Source organism: Mobula hypostoma, chromosome 13 (assembly GCF_963921235.1).
Source record: "Mobula hypostoma chromosome 13, sMobHyp1.1, whole genome shotgun sequence".
In the NCBI taxonomy this organism is placed as follows: Eukaryota; Metazoa; Chordata; class Chondrichthyes; order Myliobatiformes; family Myliobatidae; genus Mobula; species Mobula hypostoma.
In genome coordinates, this window is record NC_086109.1 from 94,842,674 (window position 1) to 94,867,390 (window position 24,717).

General features: G+C 43.4%; 1 protein-coding gene across 3 annotated transcripts in view; it reads right to left on the reverse strand.

The window, feature by feature from the left end:
* The window catches only part of blm (BLM RecQ like helicase), an 88,822-nt gene that overhangs the window by 35,914 nt on the left and 28,191 nt on the right, over window positions 1-24,717 (reverse strand). For all 3 annotated transcript variants that reach the window (XM_063066221.1, XM_063066222.1, XM_063066220.1), the window contains 4 exons: window positions 21,331-21,444; window positions 15,379-15,477; window positions 6,166-6,314; window positions 4,929-5,035 (listed from right to left, as the gene is read on the reverse strand). In XM_063066221.1, coding sequence (XP_062922291.1) covers window positions 4,929-5,035; window positions 6,166-6,314; window positions 15,379-15,477; window positions 21,331-21,444 — 469 coding nt within the window. The remainder of the gene's footprint in view (window positions 1-4,928; window positions 5,036-6,165; window positions 6,315-15,378; window positions 15,478-21,330; window positions 21,445-24,717) is intronic.

The following is a 24,717-nucleotide window of genomic DNA, read 5'->3' on the forward strand; positions in this document are numbered from 1 at the left end:
AACAGTGAGACTGACTGTGACATCCTGCTGACAGTTCACGAAACTACTTCTTTCACTTCTCTCAAATATGATTCCACTACTCAGCTGCTTGCGATTGAAACCTGTACTTTACACTTTGATGGTGTGTTTTGGGGCCTACTGAGCAAACCGGCACTTTGCTGCCTCCAAGGGAGCTCAATGAGGTTTGGAGCAGAGTGTGTGGCCTGGTAGTTTGGCCACACACTCCGCTCCATCACTTCTCTCCAATTGAGGCGTGGAGGGTGGAAGCCCACAATCGACTCCATTGCTTCTCTCTGATTGAGGCATCGAGCAAGGTGAAGTGGATGAGGGCGAGAGCGGAGGACGGGTCGGTGTTTGGCACTGTCTGCCTGTGTTTGACCAGACTTCCTCTCCCTCTCACTAGCTGCTGTTGGGGGAAAGTGCAGGAGTTTTAAGATCCACGTTGCCAGGATTGACCGGCAAGGCTGTGGACTTGTGCTGGGGGATTTTGAGGTTCGTGGTGCATGTGTTCTTGAATTCTGGTTACTCTTTTTTTTTGTTGTTTGTGAGTGGTTTGATTGGGGCAATTGATGCAAACTGGGCTACTTTGGTGGAGAATGGCCCTGTGATCTGCATTGGCTAGTGGAGTGGCGCTGAACCAAACTAAGCTGAATACTACTTGTCTGCATTGTTTGCTCGTTTTTTGATATAAGTGCAATTTGTTCTTCCTTCTCGCGTTCTCGGTGTTTGATGTTCTCTTGAATAGGTTCCATGGTGTTTCTTTGATTGGTGGCTGCCTGTGGGAGGATGAATCTGAGAGATGTATTCTGTACACACACCTTGACTTTGAACCTTTGAAATCAGGACATGACCAATAGATGGCAACAAACCTCGGCAATCATTTGGGATTTAGAACAGCACAGTACAGGCCTTTCAGCCCACTGTGTTGTACTAGCAGTTTAACCTACTCCAAGATCAATCTGATTTTTCCCTTCTACATACCCTCCATTTTACATTCATCCATGTGCTTTTCTAAATATCTCTGAAATGTCCCTAATGTATGTCCCTCTACCTCCACCTGCTGTCAGAGCATCCCACACACCTACCACTCTCTGTGAGTGACATCCAACCCTATATCTTGCTCCAATCACCTTAAGATGTACTAGCCATTGATACTGTGGGAAAGTCTCTGGCTGTCCACTCTATCAATGCCTCTTATCATCTTATACAACTCTATCAAGTCAGCTCTCATCTTCTTCACTCCCAAGAGAAAAGCCCTAAGCTCTCAAAATTTCTCCTCTTATCTTCAACAGTAATGCAAACAAGCAGCTTGCAAAGAACAGCACAAAAACCAAATACAGAACAGCATAACAGTAAAAAAAATATGAACCAGGGCACTATAACTCAATCTCCTTCTTGACCTCAACACCACCTGGTTTCTCTCACTGATGTGAACAATCTAGAATAAACAGTGACATACTGAATAACAATTGTGTCCATTTTCCTGTTGCGTAATGACTTGGATATGGAGGAAAAGGCTACTTGACTGAAATTCGAAAATCATTCTTCAACGCAACCGCGAGTATGGACAAGCCAGTAGACTGATGGTAGACTGTGGAAGGAGGAGGTAATTGAGGTCAGGGTGGCGGTGCACTAATGTGCAAGGAAGGTGACCAAAGATAGAAGGTGATATAAGGATTACATAACAATGTTGGCAAAGAAAGACTGTATCCATTTTAAGATTAGAAGTCTGGTATCTGAGGACTTAAAAATTGAGGTATAGAGTTCCATGCTTTTGTCAGCTGTGGCTCACATTAAAAAGTTCAAAGTAAATTTTATTATCAAAGTACATATATGTCACCATATACAGCCCAGTGATTCATTTTCTTGTGGGCATACTCAATAAATCTATAGAATAATAACTAAAACAGAATCATTGAAAGACTTCCCAACTAGGGTGTCCAGCTAGAGTACAGAAAACAAACCGTGCAAATACAAAACAAAACAATAATAATAAATAAGTAATAAATATCAAGAACATGAGATGAAGAGCATGTCCATTGACTATGGGAACAATGAGAAGGCAAGTGAAGTTATCCCCTTTGGTTCAAGAGCCTGATGGTTGAGGGGTCAGCAGGCTGGGTCCTACTCCACATAAGAAGCCTAAAAATCTGAGCTGATTCTCCAGCTGGGTGCTGGTTGTGCCATCTTGCGAGACATTAACGCATGGTACACCTGCTCTCGAGTAAAAGAGTTCTACTTGAGTCAGCCTATTTATACCTTTCAACCAACATCACCAAAATATACCACCTGATCACTTTCATGGAGCAATTGGTTCTGAATTTCCTCCTTTACACAAGTGATCAAATCAAAAATAACTATTTTTGGCTATAAAGTGGTCTGGAAATCTTCAGCTTTTCTCTTTGGTGTGAAGGAAGATGAGAAGTGACTTGAAAGGAGTGTACAAGATGATAAGAGGCACAAACAGCTAGAGAATTTTCCCAGGGTGGAAATGGCTATAATTATGGTCATAATTTTAAGATAATTGGAGGAAAATATACAGCGGGATGTCAGAGGTAGGTTATTTGTTAAACACAGAGAATAGCGAGTTCATGGAACGCCCTGCCAAAGGAGGCAGTACAGGCAGACACACCAGGGACATTTATTAAAGACTCTAAGATCAGCACCTGGATGATAGAAAAACGGAGGACTATATAGGAAGGAGGGTTAGATTGATCTTAGAGTGAGTTAAAAGGTCAGCACAACATTGTGGGCCGAAGAGCTCGTACTTTCTATGTTCAAATTGTGAAATGAAATATTTTTCCCCTTGACAGTGGACATTAATCTCAACACACACGGGAAGGGAAGAACAGAATGGTCCTGAAAACTATCCCCTCCCAGTTTTTCACTTCATCCCCTCCCTCCTCCACCAACCTGGTTTCACATTCTAACCTGTAGTCCTTCACTTCACCTCCCCTCAACTTCTTATTGTGGTTTCTTCCCCCTTCCTTTCCAGTCCTGATGAAAGGTCTTGGCCTGAAATGTCAACTTTTTATTCATTTCCTGACCTACTGAGTTCCTCCAGCATTTTGTGTGTGTTATTCTGGATTTCCAGCATCTCCAGAATCTCTTGTGTTTATGGTCATGAAATGATTTTTCACCACAACAGAGATTGTACACGAAGTTCTTTGTAACATTTGGCATTGGTGATGTTCCCTACATAGGGGCACCAACTGTGACGGGTGCTCCTTACAAGAGATTAGAATACAATTTAGGACTAAATTCACTGAATGGCCATGGCTCAGTAAATCACAGAAATACATTATAATTGATTGATTATACTGAAGAGTATTGACAGCGAAAATCTCCCTTAAGTTGGCAGGGTTTTGCTGTCTAGAGCCACATCGTGCTGCATAATTTAATACAATCCATTTATTTACAAATAGAAATCAAAAGAAAATCAGGTGGCATTATGTGTATAAGGAGGTGGGATGTGATTCACACTTCACTGCTTGTGGTTTCTATTTCAGTAATGAAGCAGAATAAGAATGGAGAATAGGGAACCACCGACCTGTTAGGCAGACATCAGTAATTGGGAAAGCGCCAAAATCCCTACTAAAGGCTCTGATAGCAAGACACTTCAGAAATAATCTGATTCAGCAGGGTGACGGAAAGGGAAATCATACTTGACGAATCCATTGAAGCTCTCCGAGGATGTTTCTAGTAGAGCAGAAGGTGACTAGAAGACCTGCTGTATTTGGATTTTGATCAAGTATCTACACAGGCTTCCAGGCCTGGGAAACACCCTCCCCATATCTACCCCATCAGTTCCTCTAAGAGCAACAAACACAAAATGCTGGAGGAACTCAGCACATCAGGCGGCATCAATGTAGAAGAATAAACAGTCGACGTTTCAGGCTGAGACTTTTTGTTTCAGCCTGGAACCAGGGGTCCTGGTTAAGGATTAGGCCATTTTGGACAGAAATGAAGAGAAATTTCTTGCAGGAAAGTGACATAGAGGTAGAGAATATGTGAGTGGCGGAACAGGCTCGAGGGGCTTAGTAACTCATTGCTAATTCTTCTCAAGTTTATTGTCATCTGAACGTACATACATACAACCAAACGAAATAACGTTCCTCCGGAACAAAATGCAGGAAATATCTAACACACAACACATAAAACAAAATATTACCACAAATAAGCTAATAAAATATAATTCAAAGTGCGTGTAGTTTGGAAAATAGGTAACAGTAAACAGGTTGCTATCCTAGAGATGAGACCTCTGTAGCGGCAGGGTAGTCAGTAATCTCACAGCCTGATGGAAGAAGCTGTTACCCAGTCTGGCAGCCCTAGTCTTGATGCTCCTGTATAGTAGCAGGTCAAATTATGGGATGGAGGGTAGGAATCCTCAGCAATGCTTCTGCGTGCATGTCGGTTTCTAGGGTCTAACATTAGGACGTAGCCAGCACATGAGGCAGCAAGTCAATGTGTATGAACACAATGAATTAATCTGAAGTGTAAGCACTAACTAGGTCAACAATAAGGTAGCAGCTATTTGGTCAAAACAGGATCCTACAAGGAGAACTGGTCAGTTATGTAATTATAAACAGATTGATAACTACAGTTAAAGATAATAATTCTTTCTAGAAAAGAAATTCTGCAAACAATTGCTTGCACAATCCCATTTATTTTATGCATGCTATCTCTGCCCTGTCTGTCTCTCTGTCTCAAGATGTGACTAATCACAAACTTCAGTGATGACCTGTTACATTTATGGGGCATCACAACCCAAAATACATCAATGAGTCACGGAGCCCTAATAAATACTTAGCTCTAAATATAAAAAATGAGATTAAACTGTCAAAAGTCATTGGGCTGTGTACAGAAATGATCAGTACTATATGCAAGCAGACACAGGCACAGCAGCATACAAGCTGAGCAACACTCACGTGGGTAGTTCTTTCTGATCCATTCGATGCAATCCTCAGCAATCTTCTTGGGCTTTTTTGGCAGGACCTCATACTTCAGATTGTGTCTGTTGAAGCTCATGGTGAATCTGCGGAGATTCAAACGAAACCTCTGCATTTGGCCATAAAAGTAAGTGGCGGCTGGCTCCCAGGCAGACCCCAGGCAAACTGCAGAGCAACTGAAGCTGATTTTACAAATTCAATCTCACTGCAGAATATAAAACTGAGGAATTCCCCTCTCATACTCTAGTAGGAATACCAAGGAAGGGGTGTAAATGGGCAACCTCAGGAAGGCACAGCTAGGAAAAAAATAATTAAATACAAATTTCTATAATGGCTTTCACATTCCTTCAGGACATTACAGATAATGAAGTACTTTTTGAAGTGTAATTTGTTGTGATGTTAATGCCAATCTGTACACAGTGAGCTCCCAAAAATATCTAATAAAGCATTTGACACATTAATTGATGGATAAATGTCAGCCAGGACACAAAGAGAACCGCTCTGCCACAGGATGTTCCGAGGCAGTAAGTGGGGCTACAGAAACACAGGGAAATCCAGAGCAGCATACACAAGCTGCTGGAGGAACTCAGCAGGTCAAGTAGCACGTATGGAGGGGAATAACAGTTGACATTTTGGGCCAAGACCTTTCATCAGGGCTGGAAAGGAAGGGTGAAGAGGCCAGAAAATTTCTATCTGAGTCAGGTCGTTCCCTCTGAGCCACTTTCAAATGTTGTGTAAGGGCTCCCTCCAATGGCTCACTTGATAAGTGTTTAAGCAAAAGAACAAAGTGCCAAGTTCTGATTTGGCCTCAGCACCCTTACTCTGGGAAAACAAAGAGGTAAATATGACTGTGACCCTACTATTGGAGCCCTTCAGATGCACGAGTGTGGACACGAGAGGAATAAAAGTAAACCTCTGTCAAAACTAAAACCCTTAGTGTCAGGAAGATCACCTTCGGTGAAAGGCACAGCTGTTATATTTCAGGTGCCAGCGGATGAGGTGGATGTGTGTTCAATTGCAATATTTAAGAGAAGTTTGGTACATGGACGGGAAGGCTATGGTTCCAGCTATGGATTAATGAGACTAGGCAGAATAACAGTTTGGCACTGATTAAATGGGCCAAAGAGTCTGCTTCTGTGCTGTAGTGCTCTATGATTCTAAACAAAAATATATTTTCATTGTCTTCACACCACTCCCCAGAAAGAAGGCTACATACATTTGAGGCTTCAGCATCTTGAGCTGGTTGAGGATATCCTTCTGAACCCGTGGAGTGGCTGTAGCTGTCAGGGCCATCATTGGGATGGACGGAAACTTCTGCCGCAGTTCATTCAACCTCTTGTAATCAGGACGGAAATCGTGGCCCCACTGCACGCAGACAGAAATAGAAAGGGTTAATATGTAATTGGAAAATCAGGAACGGACACAAGAAGCTGGTAGGGAAACAATCTACCCGCAGAATAATTTACTGTTCCTGAAGCACCAGAAATAAAGGCATCGTGGACAAAGAGTGGGAATATTTTAGCCCTGCTGAACTTGGTTCACAAATAAAACTTTCTTCGTCAAAGTCAGAGAAAAAAAATTATCAAAGTACGTATACACTGTACGCAAATCAATGTAATAGTATTTAAGAAAAACTATATATAAACAAAGACTGATAAACAACCAATGTACAAAAGAAGATATATCGTGCAAAAGAAAACAAGGTACGAGTTGTAGAGTCCTTGAAAATGAGCCTGTAGGTTGTGGAAGTTCAGCGTTGAGGTGAATGAAGTTATCCACACTGGTTCAGGAGCCTGATGGTTGAGGGGTATTAACTGGTCTTGAACCTGGTCGTGTAGGATCTAAGTCTCCTGTGCCTCCTATCCGAAGGTAGTAGTAAGAAGAGCACATGGCCTGGATGGTGAGGATCCTTTGTGAATATCAGCATTCAAAAGGGGGTGTTGGATCTGACTAGTTAATTCTTAGATTTCTTTGCAGTTTAATAATTAATTATCTGCCTGTATTTTAAAGTAGTTTTTATATGCATATTACGGTTGAATATGCCTCTTGTGGCTATACAAAGTATAATTCTGGAAAGCTTTGGAAGCTTCTTTGCTCCGCATTAAGTGAATAAGGCCTTTCTCATTGGTTAACTTGGTTCTGCAGTATTGAACAAGAGGTGGAAAGGGTCAGCAACTTCAAATTCCTTTGTGTTATTATTTCGGAGGACCTGTCCTGGGCCACGCATGCAAGCTTAATCATGAAGAAAGCCCAGCAATACCTCTGCTTCCCGAGGAGTTTACAAAGATGGCATGACATCTAAAACTTTGACAAACCTCTATAGATGTATAGTGGAGAGTATACTGACTGGTTTCAACACAGCCCAGTATGGAAACACCAGTGCCTTTGAATGGAAAATCCTACAAAATGTAGTGGATACAGTCCAGTCCATCACAGGTAAAGCCCTCCCCGCCAATGACCACTGTTGCAGGAAAGCTGCATCCATCATCGGGGACCCCCACCACCCAGGACATGCTCAGTTCTCGCTACTGCCATCAGGAAGGAGGTACAGGAGTTCAGGACTCACACCACCATTCGGGAATAGTTACTACACCTAAACCATCAGACTCTTGAACCAAAGGGGACAACTTCACTCAACTTCATTTGTCCTATCACTGAAATGTTCCCACAACCAATGGACTTTCTTTCAAGGTATACAGCTCATGTTCTTGATATTTATTGCTTATTTATTTATTATTATTTCTTTCTTTTTGTATTTGCACTGTTTGTTGTCTCCTGTGCTCTGGTTGAACGCCCCAGCTGGTGTGGTGTTTCATTGATTCTGCTATGGTTATTATTCTACCGATTTATTGAGAAGGAAAGGAAATGCACAGAAGTGCAGAGTGCCCCTGCGGCCGTTTCCATCAATATTAGCTATAAGACTTTAGACACTGTTGAGAAGTTGGCCTATCAGGGGGATCCACAGTGACCCGATCCCTGGCATTGAGTCTGGTGCTGTGGCTCAGAAGAGCAGAGAGATGAAGAGAACTAGGCGATAGGAGATTCCATTGTCAAAGGAACAGAGAGGAGATTCTGTGGGCATGAAAGAGCTACCCAGATGGCATGTTGCTTCCCGGGCACCAGGGTCAGAATTGACGGCATTCTCAAGGGGGAGGGTGAGCAGCCAGTAGTCTTGATATATATCGGCACCAATAACATAAGCAGAAAGGGTGAGGAGGTCCTGAAGAGATATTTTAGGGATCTAGGTAGAAAGCTGAAAAACAGGACCTCCAGGGTAGTAATCTCTGGATTGCTGCCTGTGCCATGTACCAATGAGTGTAAGAATAGGATGATCTGGCAGGTGAATGTGTGGCTGAGGAACTGGTGCAGGGGACAAGGTTTCAGATTAATTGATCATTGGGACCTCTTCTGGGGTAGGTATGACCACAACAAAAGGACGGTTACACCTGAACCTGAGGGGGGATCCAATATCCTTGCAGACAGGTTTGCTAGAGTTTAGGAGGGTTTAAACTAAATTGGCAGGGGGATGGGAGCCAGAGTGATAGTGCTAAGTATGAGGTAGATGGTTTACGCACAGAGGCAGTATGTAGAGAGCCTCCTAGCAAGCAGAGGCTGATGACAGGGCAAAATTGCAGACTACAAGATGAGTTGCAATGCAAAAGGCAGACAAAATTGAAAAAGGTGAATACAGGACTGAAGATGTTGTATTTGAATGTGCATAGTATATGGTATAAGGGATATGAGGTAGCACAGTTGCATATTGGCAGGTATGATGTTGTGGGCATCACTGAATCAAGGCTGAAAGAAGAATATAGCTGGGAGCTTAATGTCCAAGGATACACATTGTATTGAAAGGACAGGCAGGTAGGCAGGGCGGTTGGTGTTGCTCTGTTGGTAAAAATGAAATAAAATCTTAGAAAGAGGTGACAAAGGGTTATAAGGTGTTGAATTGTTGCGGGTAAAGCTAAGGAAATGCAAAGATAAAAAGACCCTGATGGGAATTGTACACAGACCCCCAAACAGCAGTAAGGATGTGGTATAAAAATTACAATGGGAGATAGAAAATGCATGCCAAAAAAGCAATGTTTTGCTAGATTTGCAAGGTTGGTGCTGGATCCCACGAGAGAGATTTTCTAGAATACCTATGAAATGGCTTTTTAGATCAGTTCGTGGATAAGCCTACTAGGGGATCAGCTGTTTTGGATTGGGTGTTGTGTAATGAACTGGAACTGATTAGATATCTTAAGGTAAAAGAACCACTTAGAGGCAAGTGATCACAAATTTGATAGAATTCCCCCTGAAATTTGAGACAGAGAAGATAAAGTCAGATGTCTCAGTATTTCAGCAGAATAAAGGGAATTACAGAGATATGAGAGAAGAGCTGGCCAAATTTGGTTGGAAAAGAACACTGGCAGGGACGATGGCAGAGCAGCAATGTCTGGAATTTTTGGAAGCAATTTGGAAGGCACAGGCCTTCCCAAAGAGGAAGAAGTATTCTAAAGGCAAGATGACACAACCATAACTAACAAGAGAAGTCAAAGGCAACAGAAAAGCCAAAGAAAGGGCATATAATAGAGCAAAAATTAGGGAAGTTAGAGGATTGGGAAGCTTTTAGATGCTTACATAGGGCAACTAAAAAAGTAATTAAGAAGGAAATGAAAGAATTAGAAAGTAAGTAAGCCAATTATATTAAAGGTGATACCAAAACTTTCTTCGGATACATAAAGTGAAAAAGACAGGTGAGAGTGGTTATCGGACCGGTGGAAACCGACGCTGGAAAGGTAGTAAGTGGGGACAAGGAAATGGAGGATGAACCGAGTAAGTGTTTTGCACCAGTCTTCACTGTGGAAGACACTAGCGGTATGCTGGAAGTTCGAGTGTGTCGGGAGCAGTGTGGTTGCCATTTCTTGGGAGAAGGTTCTTGGAAAAATGAAAGGTCTGCAAATAGATAAGTCACCTAGACCAGATGGTCTACACCTCAGGGTTCTGAAAGAGGTGGCAGAAGAGACTGGGGAGGCATAAGTAATGGTCTTTCAAGAATCCCTAAATCATTGAATAGTTCCGGAAAAAAGGAAAATTGCAAATGTCACTCCACTCTCAAAGAAGGGAGAGAGGCAGAAGAAAGTAAATTATAGGCCAGTTAGTCTGACCTCAGTGGCTGGGAAGATGTTGGAGTTGATTGTTAAGGATGTTCTTTCAGGGGTCTTGGAGACACATGATAAAATAAACTGTAGTCAGCATGGTTTCTTCAAGGGAAAATCCTGCCTGACATATCTGTTGGAACTCTTTGAAGAAATAATAAGCAAGATAGACAAAGGAGAATTGGGTGATGTTGTGTACTTGGATTTTCAGAAGGCCTTTGATAAGGTGCCACACATGAGGCTGCTTAACAAGCTACAAGCCCGTGGTATAACAGGAAAGATTCCAGCATAGATAAAGCAGTGGCTGATTGGCAGGAGGTAAAGGTGAGAATAAACGGAGCCTTTTCTGGTTGGGTGCCAGTGACTAATGGCGTTCCACAGGGGTCTGTGTTGGGACCAATGCTTCTTACGTTATACATCAATGAGTGGATGATGGAATTGATGGCTTTGTTACAAAGTTTGCAAACAATATGAAGATAGGTGGAGGGGCAGGCAGTTTTAAGGAAGTAAAGAGGCTACAAAAGGACAGACAGATTAGGAGAATGAGCAAAGATATGGCACATGGAATACAGTGTCCGGAAGTGTATGGTCATGCATTTTGCTAGAAGAAATAAAAGGGTTGACTATTCTCTAAATGGAGTGAAAATTCAAAAATCGGAGGTGCAAAGGGTCTTGGGAGTCCTCGTGCAAGATTCCCCAGAGGTTAATTTCCAGGTTGAGTTTGTGGTGAGGAAGGCAACTGAGATGTTAGCATTCATTTCAAGGGGACTAGAATATAAAAGCAAGGATATAATGTTGAAGCTTTATAAATTACTGAGGAGACCTCACTTGGACTATTGTGAGCAGTTTTGGGCCCCTCATATAAGAAAGGATGTGCTGACATTGGAGAGGGTTCAAAGGAAATTCACTAAATTCTGGGATTGAAAGGCATATGAAGAGTGTTTGATGGCTCTGGGCCTGCACTCACTGGACTTCAGAATCAGAGGTGATCTAATTGAAGCCTATCGAACACTGAAAGGCCTCGATAGAGTGGATGTGGAGAGGAGGTTTCCTATGGTGGCAGGGTCTAACACCAGAGGACAGAGCCTTAAAATAGAGGGGCATCCTTTTAGAATGAGATGAGGAGGAGTTTCTTTAGCCGGAGAGTGGTGAATCTGTGGAATTCACTGCCACAGGCGGCTATGAAGGGCAATGCTTTAGGTATATTTATGGCAGAGGTTGATAAATTCTTGATTAGTCAGAGCATGAAGGGATAGGGGCAATGGGGACAAGATTGGGGCTGAGAGGGAAAATGCATCAGCCATGAGGAAATGGTGGAGCAAACTCGATGGGCCAAATGGCCTAATTCTACTCCTATATCTTATGGAGTACGCCCACATGAAAATGAACCTTAGGGTTGTATATGGTGCCATATATATGCTTTGATAATAAATTTACTTTGAAATTGGTGAATTCTTATCTATAGATTTGAATGGATTTTTTCCTCATCTCTGTCGTATAAAATAGCTAAACACAAAGCAGCACCATCTTCTTAATTTTCTTAGCATCTAAGTCTCTTGTCTTTAAGCCTTTTGCTACTGTTTCCTTTGTTCTATAAGTACTTGATGAAACAATCGTGAAACAGCAAGTTTTGCGCCTCTTCCCTGACTTCTGAACCTTGGATCAAAAACACCAGAATCCAACAGGGATCAAAACCTCAACTACAGATGATGGGAGAAAGACAACAAAACAAGATTCTACTAGAATACTGGAAGGAAATACTAAATGAAGAAGTGAGGCTCTGAGAAAAGCAGAAAGAGGGAGTGGGCATAGGAGCAGGTCGATTTGATGACCCGCAGGGAAGGCTGCATTCTGGAATATTCACAGTATTGCGCAGAGGTCTTAGGCACATATATGTAGCTAGGGTGTCTGGGATTTTTGCACAGTACTGTAGTATTGCACTGAACTGCTGCCACAAAATAATTCATACTATATGTGAGTGATGATATGGGTCTCTATTGTGGACTGAGAGTGGGAAAGAGGCAGGGAGGGAATTACGTTTGGGAAAAGGGGAAGGGAGAGGGGAGGGAGTGGGAAGCACCAGAGAGACAGTCTGTAATGATCAATAAACTAATTGTTTGAAATCCAATGACCCTGCTTGGTGTCTCAGGCCATGGTGTGTCTGCACTGCATTACACCCCCACCTCCTGCCAGCACTCCTTCTCTGCCACCTATCCTAAATCCCTCCCACATTGCTCTAATCTCGTCATTCCCAACATCCTTTACTCCCACAAAAAATGCTGGTGAACGCAGCAGGCCAGGCAGCATCTATAGGAAGAGGTACTGTCGACGTTTTGGGCCGAGACCCTTTGTCAGGACATCTTGGCCCGAAATGTTGACTGTACCTCTTCCAATAGATGCTGGCCGGCCTGCTGCGTTCACCAGCATCCTTTGTGTGTGTTGCTTGAATTTCCAGCATCTGCAGATCTGCCAGATTTGCAAAATTGCACTCTGCTCCTTGTCGACAAATACAGTTTTGAGCAAAAGTCTTAGGCACCCTAGCTATATAAATGTACCTCAGACACTTACACAGTACTGTAACTGCAGTGATGCTGAGTTGATCTTGCCAAGGAGACACTCACTGAAGCTTCTCTCCTCCTGTCAGCAACTTGCATCTCTCCTCAATCAGACTTCACCATATGAACAGTCAGCTTACAATGACATCTTGCAAGACAGGACTCTCTTCAAGCTGCTGCCACCACTGAGATCTCAATAGAAACATGTCTGAGGAGAGGATCTTTTGTTTATACAAGACACTGGGAGTTGTGATTTGCATCGTAAACTGCAGCCTACACTCATTTGGTACTAATTTACAAGATGAATCATGGCGTTGAGCAGCAGGTATAATATTGAAAAAGATATTGCTCTCTGCTATTCCCCAAGGTGTTTGTCAGCTGAGTGCATCCTCCCACTCAAAACAAATTCATCTGCTAAATGCAGAATGGGAGAGGGCTTTCGAAAACAACACGCGACTCTTTGCTCGGGTAGGACAGCATACAGCTTGTTCCATCCCCAGTTAGCGCCTTGCAGCCTGGGTGTAACAATCACTTCCAGCAGCCCTGGCGGCCTGTCCTGTGGTCGGAGGCCTGTCCGTGTGGTGTGAGGGAGTGGGTGGGAGCAAGGGTAGGAAAGGGGCTTGTTTTGTTGCTGTTTCTTCTGTTGTTCTGCTGAATATTGTGGGTGTGCTATGTTGGAATGTGTGGCGATACTTGTGGGCTGCACCCAGCATATCCTTGGGTGTGTTGGTTGTTAACATTTCATTGCATGTTAGCATGCACATGTGATAATTAATCTGATTCTGAATTTCAGAGTTGTATACTGATGCATACTTTGATAATAAATATACTTTGAATATCCCCACTTCTAATCCTTTGGTGACAGACACCTGCAAATGAACAACTAGCTCCCTGATAGAGGCGAGGCACCATCCCATGTGCACCCTCGCTCCCACATCTCTAGTCTACTCCATGAAAACGAAAAAGTGGCAAATGTCCTTAGACTACAATATGCCTGCTCAGTGAGTAAGTCGTGAAAGGGTGACATGGTACCATAGCAGTTCGCATGATGTTTTAAAGCGCCAGTGATTGGGATTCAATTCTGCCACTGTCTGTAAGGAGTTTTATGTTCCCCCTTTGAGCACATGAATTTCCTCTGTTTCCCCCCTCATTGCAAAGATGTACAAGTCAGAGTTACTAAATTGTGGGCATGCAATGTTGGCGCTTGAAGCGTGGCGACACTTGGGCACCCTCAGCACAACCCTCGAACTGTGATGGTCATTGATACAAATGACACATTTCACTGTATGCTTTGATGTGCATGTGACAAATAAAGCTAATCTGGATGGAGGAGAAGATAGTGGCGCGACGCAGCGTGCGCGGCCGTTCCGAATTGATATCGTATCTGTGAAGTAGGATGCTGTGCACAATCCTGATTTGATAGAGACAGACGTGAAGAAGCACAGAGGAACATCCAGAGTAACTTCTGAAATGCCTGTTTCGCTGCCGCTGTCACTGTGCGATCGAGAATCTCCGGAGGGAAGGCCCCAAATCCTCGGCTTTGCCTATTGTCTGTTGCCAGGGCCGGGGTCGAAGCGCTCAGCAGAGATGGTGGTCAGTGCATCGGTGTCGGGGAGCTGGTCGGAGGCTCGGAGTTTTCGGACAGACTCAGAGTCGGACTGTGGTCGGATGCTTCCGGGATGCTGCGTCGGCAAGTTTGCGGCGCTGGAGGTTCACCGTCTGCCTGAGATGATGGGTCTTTCGAGAGACTCTGAGACTTTACCTGGTCTGTTCTTATCAAATTACGGTATTGCTTTGCACTGTTGTAACTATATGTTATAATTATGTGGTTTTTGTCAGTTTTTAAATCCGTTTGTCATGTGTTTCTGTGATATCATTCTGGAAAAACATTGTATCATCTCTTAATGTATGCATTACTAAATGACAATAAAAGAGGACTGCGTGTTCTCATAATCTAATCTAATCTTTAAACAGTTACTTAGCGGCAAATAATCAGAATACTCCACATCCCACCCTTCAAGTAGCATCCATGTTCAATCCTCATATGCAGTTAGTTCCTTTCAGGGTTTTGCACTTCACCACCAATGAAGTGTGACCAGACAGGCGGATGCCAGATATGAGATAGCTGACAAAGTAATGACAATGCTGATTCATGGGGAGGATACTCTCCAGGTTTACCCCTGCTACATTAGGGAGTTTACCCTTTCACCAAGGGACTTTATCCATCCACCCGAGAGCTCTGTTCGACACCTGACTGTATCTGACAGTAGGAGTAGGACACTCCTCTCCATGACTATCCACCTCTGCACACAGGTCTCTGGAACAGAGGATGAACAGAACACCCTCTGACCTACTGAGCCAAGAGACAACTCCACCCAGAGATATTTATCAGGAGTGCTGCGTACACGATTTGCAAGCATTGTAAATGATCTTTCCCATCAACAATCTCTCTGACCCTCTGCCACCACTCAGGTTTCTACACTTATGAATGGCCAGTAGCGATATAATGTTTTCTTTTTAACTTGTGTCATTCAATGCACCTTATTATTTGTTAATTTATTTGTGATAATATAACTTTATGTGTTATGTGTGTCAGGTATACATACTGTGTTGTGCACCTTGGTCTGGAGGAACATTGTCTCGTTTGGTGGGGTACATCTAGAGAGTTGAATGACAATAAACTGAATTTGAACTTGAACTGAATTCTAGAAAAGACAAAAATGGGGCACGTACCTGGCTAACACAGTGAGCCTCGTCGATAACAAAACGAGCCAAAAGCTTCCTCTCATATAAGTTTTGCAGTGCTGAGATCAATCGGTTGCTAGCGCTAACCTGCATGAAAGACAATAGTCAAGGTTACCAGGCTCAGTAAAGGGTAATGAAAGAAATGTAAAAAGATTAGCTTTATTTATCACACGTATATTGAAGCATACAGGAAATGTGCTGTTTGGTCAAATGAAACCAGCGAGGATTGTGCTAGGCAGCCCACAAGTGTCACTGTGCTTCCAGTGCAACAAATCATGCCCCTAACCCACTATCCCTAACTGAAGTCTTTGGAATTTGGGAGGAAACCCACACGGTCACGGGGATAACGTATCAGTTCCTTACAGACAGCGGCGCTGTAAAATGCTGTGATAACCGCCATGCTACCGTGCCACCCAATCACTTTTAGAGCACAGTATCACTGATACCTAAACTTATAATGGTGGTTGTGGGATGGCTCCTGTTGCAGTTTTATATTATCATGTAGCTGTCCAGTCTTACAACTGCTCACCTCTTCCCTCTCCACCAAACAACCCCTAGTCACCCAGAGACCACTCGCATCTTGATTTCCTGTAGGTTACAGCACAGAAAATGCACTAGCAAGGGTATGTTCATCAGATTCACACTGTGAAGCTCCTTGGGATTCAGTGTAAATGAAGGCTGGGGTTTCTGAATGGTAGCTGCAGTTCAGACACAGTGAACAGTCAACTTCAAGAATACAAAGAATAAATTAAAAACAAACTGCAGAGGAAAATTAGTGATTTTAATAAAGTTTAGATGTGCGACCTCTCATAAAGAGTGTTGCCGGGACTTGGCATAAGGAAGCAGTGAATAGGTTAGGCAACGTTATTCCCTGAAGCGGGATGTAAGCAGGGATGTGATGCTGAGGCTTTATAAGGCACTGGTGAGCCACCCCTCGAGTGTTGTGAACAGTTTTGGGCTCATCTTAGAAAAGATATGTTGACATTGGAGAGGGTCCAGACGGGGCTCACAAGGATGATTTCAGGAATGAAAGGGTTATCATACGAGGAACGTTTGATGGCTCTGGGTCTGTAATCACTGGAATTTAGAAGGATGAAGTGGGGGGGGGGGGAGAATCTCATTGAAACCTTTCGAATGTTGAAAGGCCTACACAAAGTAAATGTGGAAAGGATGTTTCCCAAGGTGGGAGAGTCTAGGACAAGAAGGTACAGCCTCAGGATAGAGGGACGTCCACTTAAAACAGATATGGAGAAATTTCTTCAGCCAGAGGGTGGTGAATTTGTGGAATTTGTTGCCACATGCTGTTGTGGAGGCCAGGTCGTTGGGAATATTTAAGACAGAGATTGATAAGCTCTTGATTGGACATGGAAGGTTACGGGGAGAAGGCTGGGAAATGGGGTTGAGGAGGAGGAAAAAAAAAGGATCAGCCATGATTGAATGGTGGAGCAAACTCGATGGGCCAAATGGCCTAATTCTGCTCCTATATCTTATGGTCTTATGGAGTGTAGGAGAATGAGGGGAAATTTTATAGAGGAACACAAAATTATGAGGGGAACAGATAACAAGCAGGTATAGAATGCAAGCAGGCTTTTTCCTCAGGTTGGGTGATCCTAGAACAGGAGGTCATGAGTTAAGGGGGAAAGGTGAAACATTTAACGGGAATATGAAGGGGAACTTCTTCACTCAGAGGGTGCTGAGAGTGTGGAAGATCTGCCAGCAGAAGTGGTGGATGCGCGTTCGATTTCAACATCTAAGAGAAGTCTGGATAAGTACATAGATGGGAGGGGCACGGAGGTCTATGGTCCAGGTGCAGGTTGATGGGACCAGGCAGAATAATAGTTTGGCACAGACCACATGGTCTGAAAGACATATTTCTGAGCTGCAGTGCTCAAAGACTCTGTAAATTAGTAAAATTCTCCCAAATTTCCAATGGTTTCACGTCATGGGTTAAGCTGCCGTGAAAGAGTACAGTGTTACAGGCATCAATACAATGAGTGATACCAGCAAGAATACACCACAGGTGGTGGCCAAATAGATTCCGGCAATGCTCAAGCAATAGCATTTCATACCTTTCCCAAAGTCTAGCTACACTGAGATGTGCAATAAACAGATTTATTTTTTTTTTTTTTAGCAACAATTGCACAGATATCACAATCCCAGACCTATTGAGGATAAACTTTTGAGAGGTGACTTGATAGAGATGTACACAATGGTGAAAGGCATAGATTGTGCGGATAGCCAGAGACAAGAGAGCATAATTTTAAGGTGACTGGATGAAAGTATAGGGGGACATTTTACACAGAAGAGCAGATTAGTGGATGTGTGGAACGATGGTAGAAGCAGATACATTAGAGACATTTAGGAGACTTTTACTTAGGCACATGTTGTTCATTTTTGCGCCTTGCATTTTGCAATTTCCTTAGCATTTGTCTTTTTTTTTTAACAAGGCAGAGTTGCTAATTCAACGCTCAATCCAGCACGGATGGAACATGTACAAGGGGCTGGCTGGATTATAACATGGGACCATTCACCTCAAAGTCCGGTGCTGATTCCACTACACCACCGGCCAGCCTTAGATAGGTACATAAGACCATAAGACAAAGGAGCAGAAGTAGGCCATTCGGCCCATCGCATCTGCTCCACCATTTTATCATGAGCTGATCCATTTTATCCTATTTAGTCCCACTGCCCCGCCTTTTCACCATAACCTTTGATGCCCTGGCTACTCAGATACCTATCAATCTCTGCCTTAAATACACCCAATGACTTGGCCTCCACTGCTGCCCGAGGCAACAAATTCCATAGATTCACCACCCTCTGACTAAAAAAATTTCTTCGCATTTCTGTTCTAAAAGGGCGCCCTTCCATCCTGAAGTCATGCCCTCTCATACTAGACTCCCCCCATCATGGGAAACAACTTTGCCACATCCACTCTGTCCATGCCTTTTAACATTTGAAATGCTTCTATGAGGTCTCCCCTCATTCTTCTAAACTCCAAGGAATACAGTCCAAGAGCGGACAAACGTTCCTCATATGTTAACCCTCTCATTCCCGGAATCATTCTCGTGAATCTTCTCTGTACCCTCTCCAACGTCAGCACATCCTTTCTTAAATAAGGAGACCAAAACTGCCCACAGTACTCCAAGTGAGGTCTCACCAGCACCTTATAGAGCCTCAACATCACATCCCTGCTCCTATACTCTATTCCTCTAGAAATGAATGCCAACATTGCATTCACCTTCTTCACTACTGACTCAACCTGGAGGTTAACTTCAAGGGTATCCTGTACGAGGACTTCCAAGTCCCGTTGCATCTCAGAACTTTGAATTCTTTCCCATTTAAATAATAGTCTGCCCGTTTATTTTTTCTGCCAAAGTGCATAACCATACACTTTCCAACATTGTACTTCATTTGCCACTTCTCCGCCCATTCTTCCAATCTATCCAAGTCTCTCTGCAGACTCTCCGTTTCCTCAGCACTACCGGCCCCTCCACCTATCTTCGTATCATCAGCAAACTTAGCCACAAAGCCATCTATTCCATAATCCAGATCGTTGATGTACAATGTAAAAAGAAGCGGCCCCAACACTGATCCCTGTGGAACACCACTGGTAACCGGCAGCCAACCAGAATAGGATCCCTTTATTCCCACTCTCTGTTTCCTGCCAATCAGCCAACGCTCTATCCACGTATGTAACTTTCCCGTAATTCCATGGGCTCTTATCTTGTTAAGTAGCCTCATGTGTGGCACCTTGTCAAACGCCTTCTGAAAATCCAAATATACAACATCCACTGCATCTCCCTTGTCTAGCCTATTGGTAATTTCCTCAAAAAATTGTAATAGGTTTGTCAGGCAGGATTTTCCGTTAAGGAAACCATGCTGAGTTCTGCCTATCTTGTCATATGCCTCCAGGTGCTCTGTAACCTCATCCTTGACAATCGACTCCAACAACTTCCCAACCACCGATGTCAAGCTAACAGGTCTATATTTTCCTTTTTGCTTCCTTGCCCCCTTCTTAAATAGCGGAGTGACATTTGCAATCTTCCAGTCTTCTGGAACCATGCCAGAATCTATCGACTTTTGAAAGATCATCGCTAATGCCTCCGCAATCTCCACAGCTACTTCCTTCAGAACACGAGAGTGCATTCCATCTGGTCCAGGAGATTTATTGACCTTTAGCCTATTTAGCTTCCTGTGTACTTTCTCTGTCATAATTGTGACTGCGCACACTTCTCTTCCCTGCCACCCTTGAGTGTCTGGTATCCTGCTGTCTTCCTCAGTGAAGACTGATGCAAAATACTCATTCAGTTCCTCTGCCATCTCCTCATCTCTCATTACAATTTCTCCAGTATCATTTTCTATCGGTCCTATATCTACTCTCACCTGTCTTTTACTCTTTATATACTTGAAAAAGTTTTTAGTATCCTCTTTGATATTATTTGCTAGTTTCCTTTCATAGTTAATCTTTTCTCTCTTAATGACCTTCTTAGTTTCCTTTTGTAAGGTTTTAAAAACTTCCCAATCCTCTGTCTTCCCACTAATTTTTGCTTCCTTGTATGTCCTCTCCTTTGCTTTAACTTTGGCTTTGACTTCTCTTGTCAACCACGGTTGCATCCTTTTTCCACTCGAAAATTTCTTCTTTTTTGGAATATACCTGTCTTGCACATTCGTCATTTTTCGCATAAACTCCAGCCACTGCTGCTCTGCCGTCTTTCCCGCCAGTGTCTAATACATGGCTAATAGAAAAATGGAGGGCTATGTAGGAGGCAAACAGGAATTCTGCAGGTGTTGGAAATTCAAGCAACACACATCAAAGTTGCTGGTGAACGCAGCAGGCCAGGCAGCATCTCGAGGAAGAGGTACAGTCGACGTTTCAGGCTGAGATCCTTCGTCAGGACTAACTGAAGGAAGAGTTAGTAGGGTCTTGGCCTGAAGTGTCGACTGTACCTCTTCCTAGAGATGCTGCCTTGGCCTGCTGTGTTCACCAGCAACTTTGATGTGTGTGGCTATGTAGGAGGGATTGATCTTGGGAGTAGGTTAAAAAATTAGCACAACATATGTTTTAGGTTAACTTTAGTTTGTTAAGGAAAAGAAATTGCAATAGAGATATTGTAAAAGACATTTGTGAGGCTTAATTTAGAGTATCGTGTGCAGTATCATGTCACCTACCCAAGGGAAAGACATCAATAAGAATGAAAGAGCGCAGATAAAATTTACAAGAATGTTGCTGGAGCACGAGGACCTGAGTTATAGGGAAGGGTTAAATAGGTTAGGAACAAGGGCTACTTGCTCCCATTCAGGATTTGTGGTTGCTAATGAGGCCACCGCAAATTATTATTTCCCCCTCTGTTTTTACTTTTGCTCACTTTTCAAGCAGTCATCAGCTTGCGAGCACAGTAACAAACCAGGCTCTATTCTCAAGCCCTGACTCCGGCCTCACAACTACCCACAGTGCTGACACTCGGCCACGATTTAAGACCCTGGTTTCAGAGTTCACTTTGTATAAAATTTGATCATGTGAATCACCACTCTGCCCCCCGACCTAATGAATCTCTTCTCCCCACAATAAGAAATTCAAGTTACTTTCTTCCCTTATTTTATTGATTTAGTTAAAGATACAGCATGGTAACAGGCACTTCTGGCCCAATTACACCCACGTGACCAATTACCCTACTAACGTGTACGGTTTGGAATGTGGGAGGAAACCAGAGAACCCAGAGGAAACCCACGAGGTCCAGGGGAAATCATACAAACTCCTTACGGACAGCAGCAGTCACTGGTGCTATAAGAGAGTTACACTAACCACTACACTACCAAATCCTCAGGAACAGCATCTCTCACATACTTGATGAACTACTCCAGCACACCATTACTGCTAACTCATGCGAACTGCACTACCCTTGCTACACACGCCTCTCGCTTTCAGACTGATATTAGCACCTTCTCAGGAGTGCAGTAGAGCAGCTTCAGAACAGGATCCTTCTTGGACAGCTGCATGTAGATCCTGGCAGCTTCTGAATCACTCTTATTCCCAGTCAGCTGTGTCGCTGGGATCTGGGAAAGGAAAACAAAATGCATAATTACAAATGTCACCTCCCCGCTTCTCACAACTTCCTTCACAGCTTGCCCTTGCTGACCGAAGCGAGTCTTGCCCTCCCTTCAAGGTTCTAGCCGTTTGGTCCATTTCTAGGCTGGCTGGTGCCATGCAGTTGCCCTCTGGGTCAGTGCCTCCGCTCTTTGGGTTACTGGGATGAGCTAGCCACTCAGTGTATCTACTGGGGCAACACACACAAAATGCTGGTGGAACGCAGCAGGCCAGGCAGCATCTCTAGGAAGAGGTACAGTCGATGTTTCGGGCCGACACCCTTCGTCAGGACTAACGGAAAAAAGAGATAGTAAGAGATTTGAAAGTGGGAGGGGGAGGGGAGACCCAAAATGATAGGAGAAGACAGGAGGGGGAGGGCTGAAGCCAAGAGCTGGGAAGTTGATTGGCAAAAGGGATACAAGGCTGAAGAAGGGGGAGTATCATGGGACGGAAGGCCTTAGAAGAAAGAACGGGGAAGGGGAGCACCAGAGGAAGATGGAGAACAGGCAAGGAGTTATTGCGAGAGGAAAAGAAAGAAAAAAAAAGAGAGAGAAAATAAATAAATAAAATAGGGATGGGGTAAGAAAGGGAGGAGGGTCATTAACGGAAGTTAGAGAAATCAATGTTCATGCCATCAGGTTGGAGGCTACCCAGACGGAATATAAGCTGTAGTTCCTCCAACCTGAGTGTAGCTTCATCTTTACAGTAGAGGAGGCCGTGGATAGACATATCAGAATGGGAATGGGACATGGAATTAAAATGTGTGGCCACTGGGAGATCCTGCTTCCCCTGGTGGACAGAACGCAGGTGTTCAGCGAAGTGGTCTCCCAATCTATAGAAGGCCACACCGGGAGCACCGGACACAGTATATCACACCAGCAGATTCATAGGTGAAGTGACCATACATTTTAATAGAAAATACATGCCAAAAGGACAATGTTACAATAGTCATGAAGGATTTCAACATGCAGGTAGACTGGGAAAATCAGGTAGGGATAGGATTCCAAAAGGGGGAATTTCTGGAATATCTGCGAGATGGCTTTTTACATCAGCTCATGGTTAGGCCCACTAGGGGATCAGCTATTCTGAAATGGGTGCTGCGCAATGAACTGGAATTGATTAGAGAGCTTAAGGTAAAAGAACCCTTAGGGAATATGATTATAATATGATCAAATTCGCCCTAAAATTTGAGTAGGAGAAGCTAAAGTCAGATGTATCAGTATTACAGTGGAGTAAAGGGAATTACATAGGCATGAGAGAGGAGTTGGCCAGAAGCGATTGGAAAAGAATACTGGCAGGGATGATGGCAGAGCAGCAATGGGAGGAAGTTTGAGCAGCAATTCGGAAGGCACAGGATTTTACATCCCGAAAACGAAGTAGTATTCTAAAGGCAAGATAACACAACCATGACTAACAATGGAAGTCAAAGCCAACATAAAAGCCAAACAGAGGGCATATAATAGACCAAAAATTAGTTGGAAGTTAGAGGTCTGGGAAGCTTTTAAATACCGACAGAAGACAACTAAAAAGAGTCATAAAGAAGGTAAAGATGGAATATGAAATTAAGCCAGCCAATATTAAAGCGGGTACCAAAAGTTTCTTCATACATTAAGTGTAAAAGAGAAGCAAGAGTGGATATTGGACTGTCGGAAAACAATGCTGGAGAGGTAGTAGTGGGGGAGAAGGAAATCGCGGATGAACTGAATAAGTACTTTGCATCAGTTTTCACTGTGAAAGACAAGAGCAGTATGGTGGAAGTTCCAGATGTCAGGGGTCACAAAGTGTGAGAAGTTACCATTACCAGAGAAAAGGTTCTTGGTAAAACTGAAAGGTCTGAAGGTAGATAAGTCACCTGGACCAGATGGTCTACACCCCAGGGTTCTAAAAGAGCAGCTGTAGAGATTGTGGAGGCATTAAAAATTATTTTCAAGAATCACTAGATTCTGGAATAGCTCCAGAAGACTGGAAAATTGCAAATATCACTCCACTCTTCTAGAAGGGAGAGAGGCAGAAGAAAGGAAATTATATGCCAGTTAGACATATATTAGGGAAGATGGTGGAGTCGATTATTCAGGACATAGTTTTCGGGTACTTGGAGGCACATAATAAAAGAAGCTGTCGTCAACATGGTTTCTTCAAGGGAAAATCTTGCCTGACAAATCTGTTGGGATTCTTTGAAGAAATAATAAGCAAAATAGACGAAGGAGAATTGACTGATGCTGTGCAATTCGATTTTCAGAAGGCCTTTGACAAGGTGTTATACATGAGGCTGCTTAACAAGTTACAAGCCCATGGTGTCACAGGGAAGATTCTAGCAGTGGTTAATTGGCAGGAGGTAAAGAGTGGGAATAAAGGGAGCTTTCTGGTTGGCTGCTGTTGTGTAGTGGTGTTCAACAGGGTCTGCGTTGGGACCAATTCTTTTTACATTACATGTCAATGATTTGGATGATGGAATTGATGGATTTGTTGCAAAGTTAGCAGATGATATGAAGATAGGTGGAAGGGCAGGTAGATTTGAGGAAATAGGGAGGCTACAGAAGGACTTAGATTAGGAGAATGGGCAAAGAAATGGCAGATGGAATACAGTGTCAGGAAGTGTATGGTCATGCATTTTGGTAGAAGAAATGAAAGTGTTGACTATTATCTAAGAGAAAATACAAAAATCTGAGGGATTGGTAGTCCTCGTGCAGGATTCCCTAAAGATTAGTTTGCAGGTTAATTCTGTGGCAAGGAAGGCAAATGCGATGTTGGCATTCATTTCAAAAGGATTAGAATAAAAAGCAAGAATTTAATGTTAAGACTTTATAAGGTACTGGTGAGGCTTGAGAGCAGTTTTGAGCCCCTTATCTTAGAAAGAATGTGCTGAAACTGGAGAGGGTTCAAAGGAGGTTCATGACAATGATCCCAGGATGAAGCAGCTGGTCAAATGAAGAGCATTTGATCGCCCTCGGCCTGTATTTGCTGGAATTTAGAAGAATGAGGAGTGACTATCAAATAGTGAAAGGCCTCGGTAGAGTGGATGTGGAGAGGATGTTTTCTATGGCATGGTAGCAGAGTCTAGGACCAGAGGACACAGCGTCAAACTAGAGGGACATCCTTTTGGAATGGAGATGAGCAGGAATTTCTTTAGCCCGAGAGTGATGAATCTGTGGAATTCACTGCTACAGGCAGCTGTGGAGGCCAAGTCTTTATGTATATTTAAGGCAAAGATTGATAGATTCTTGACTGGTCAGGGCACGAAG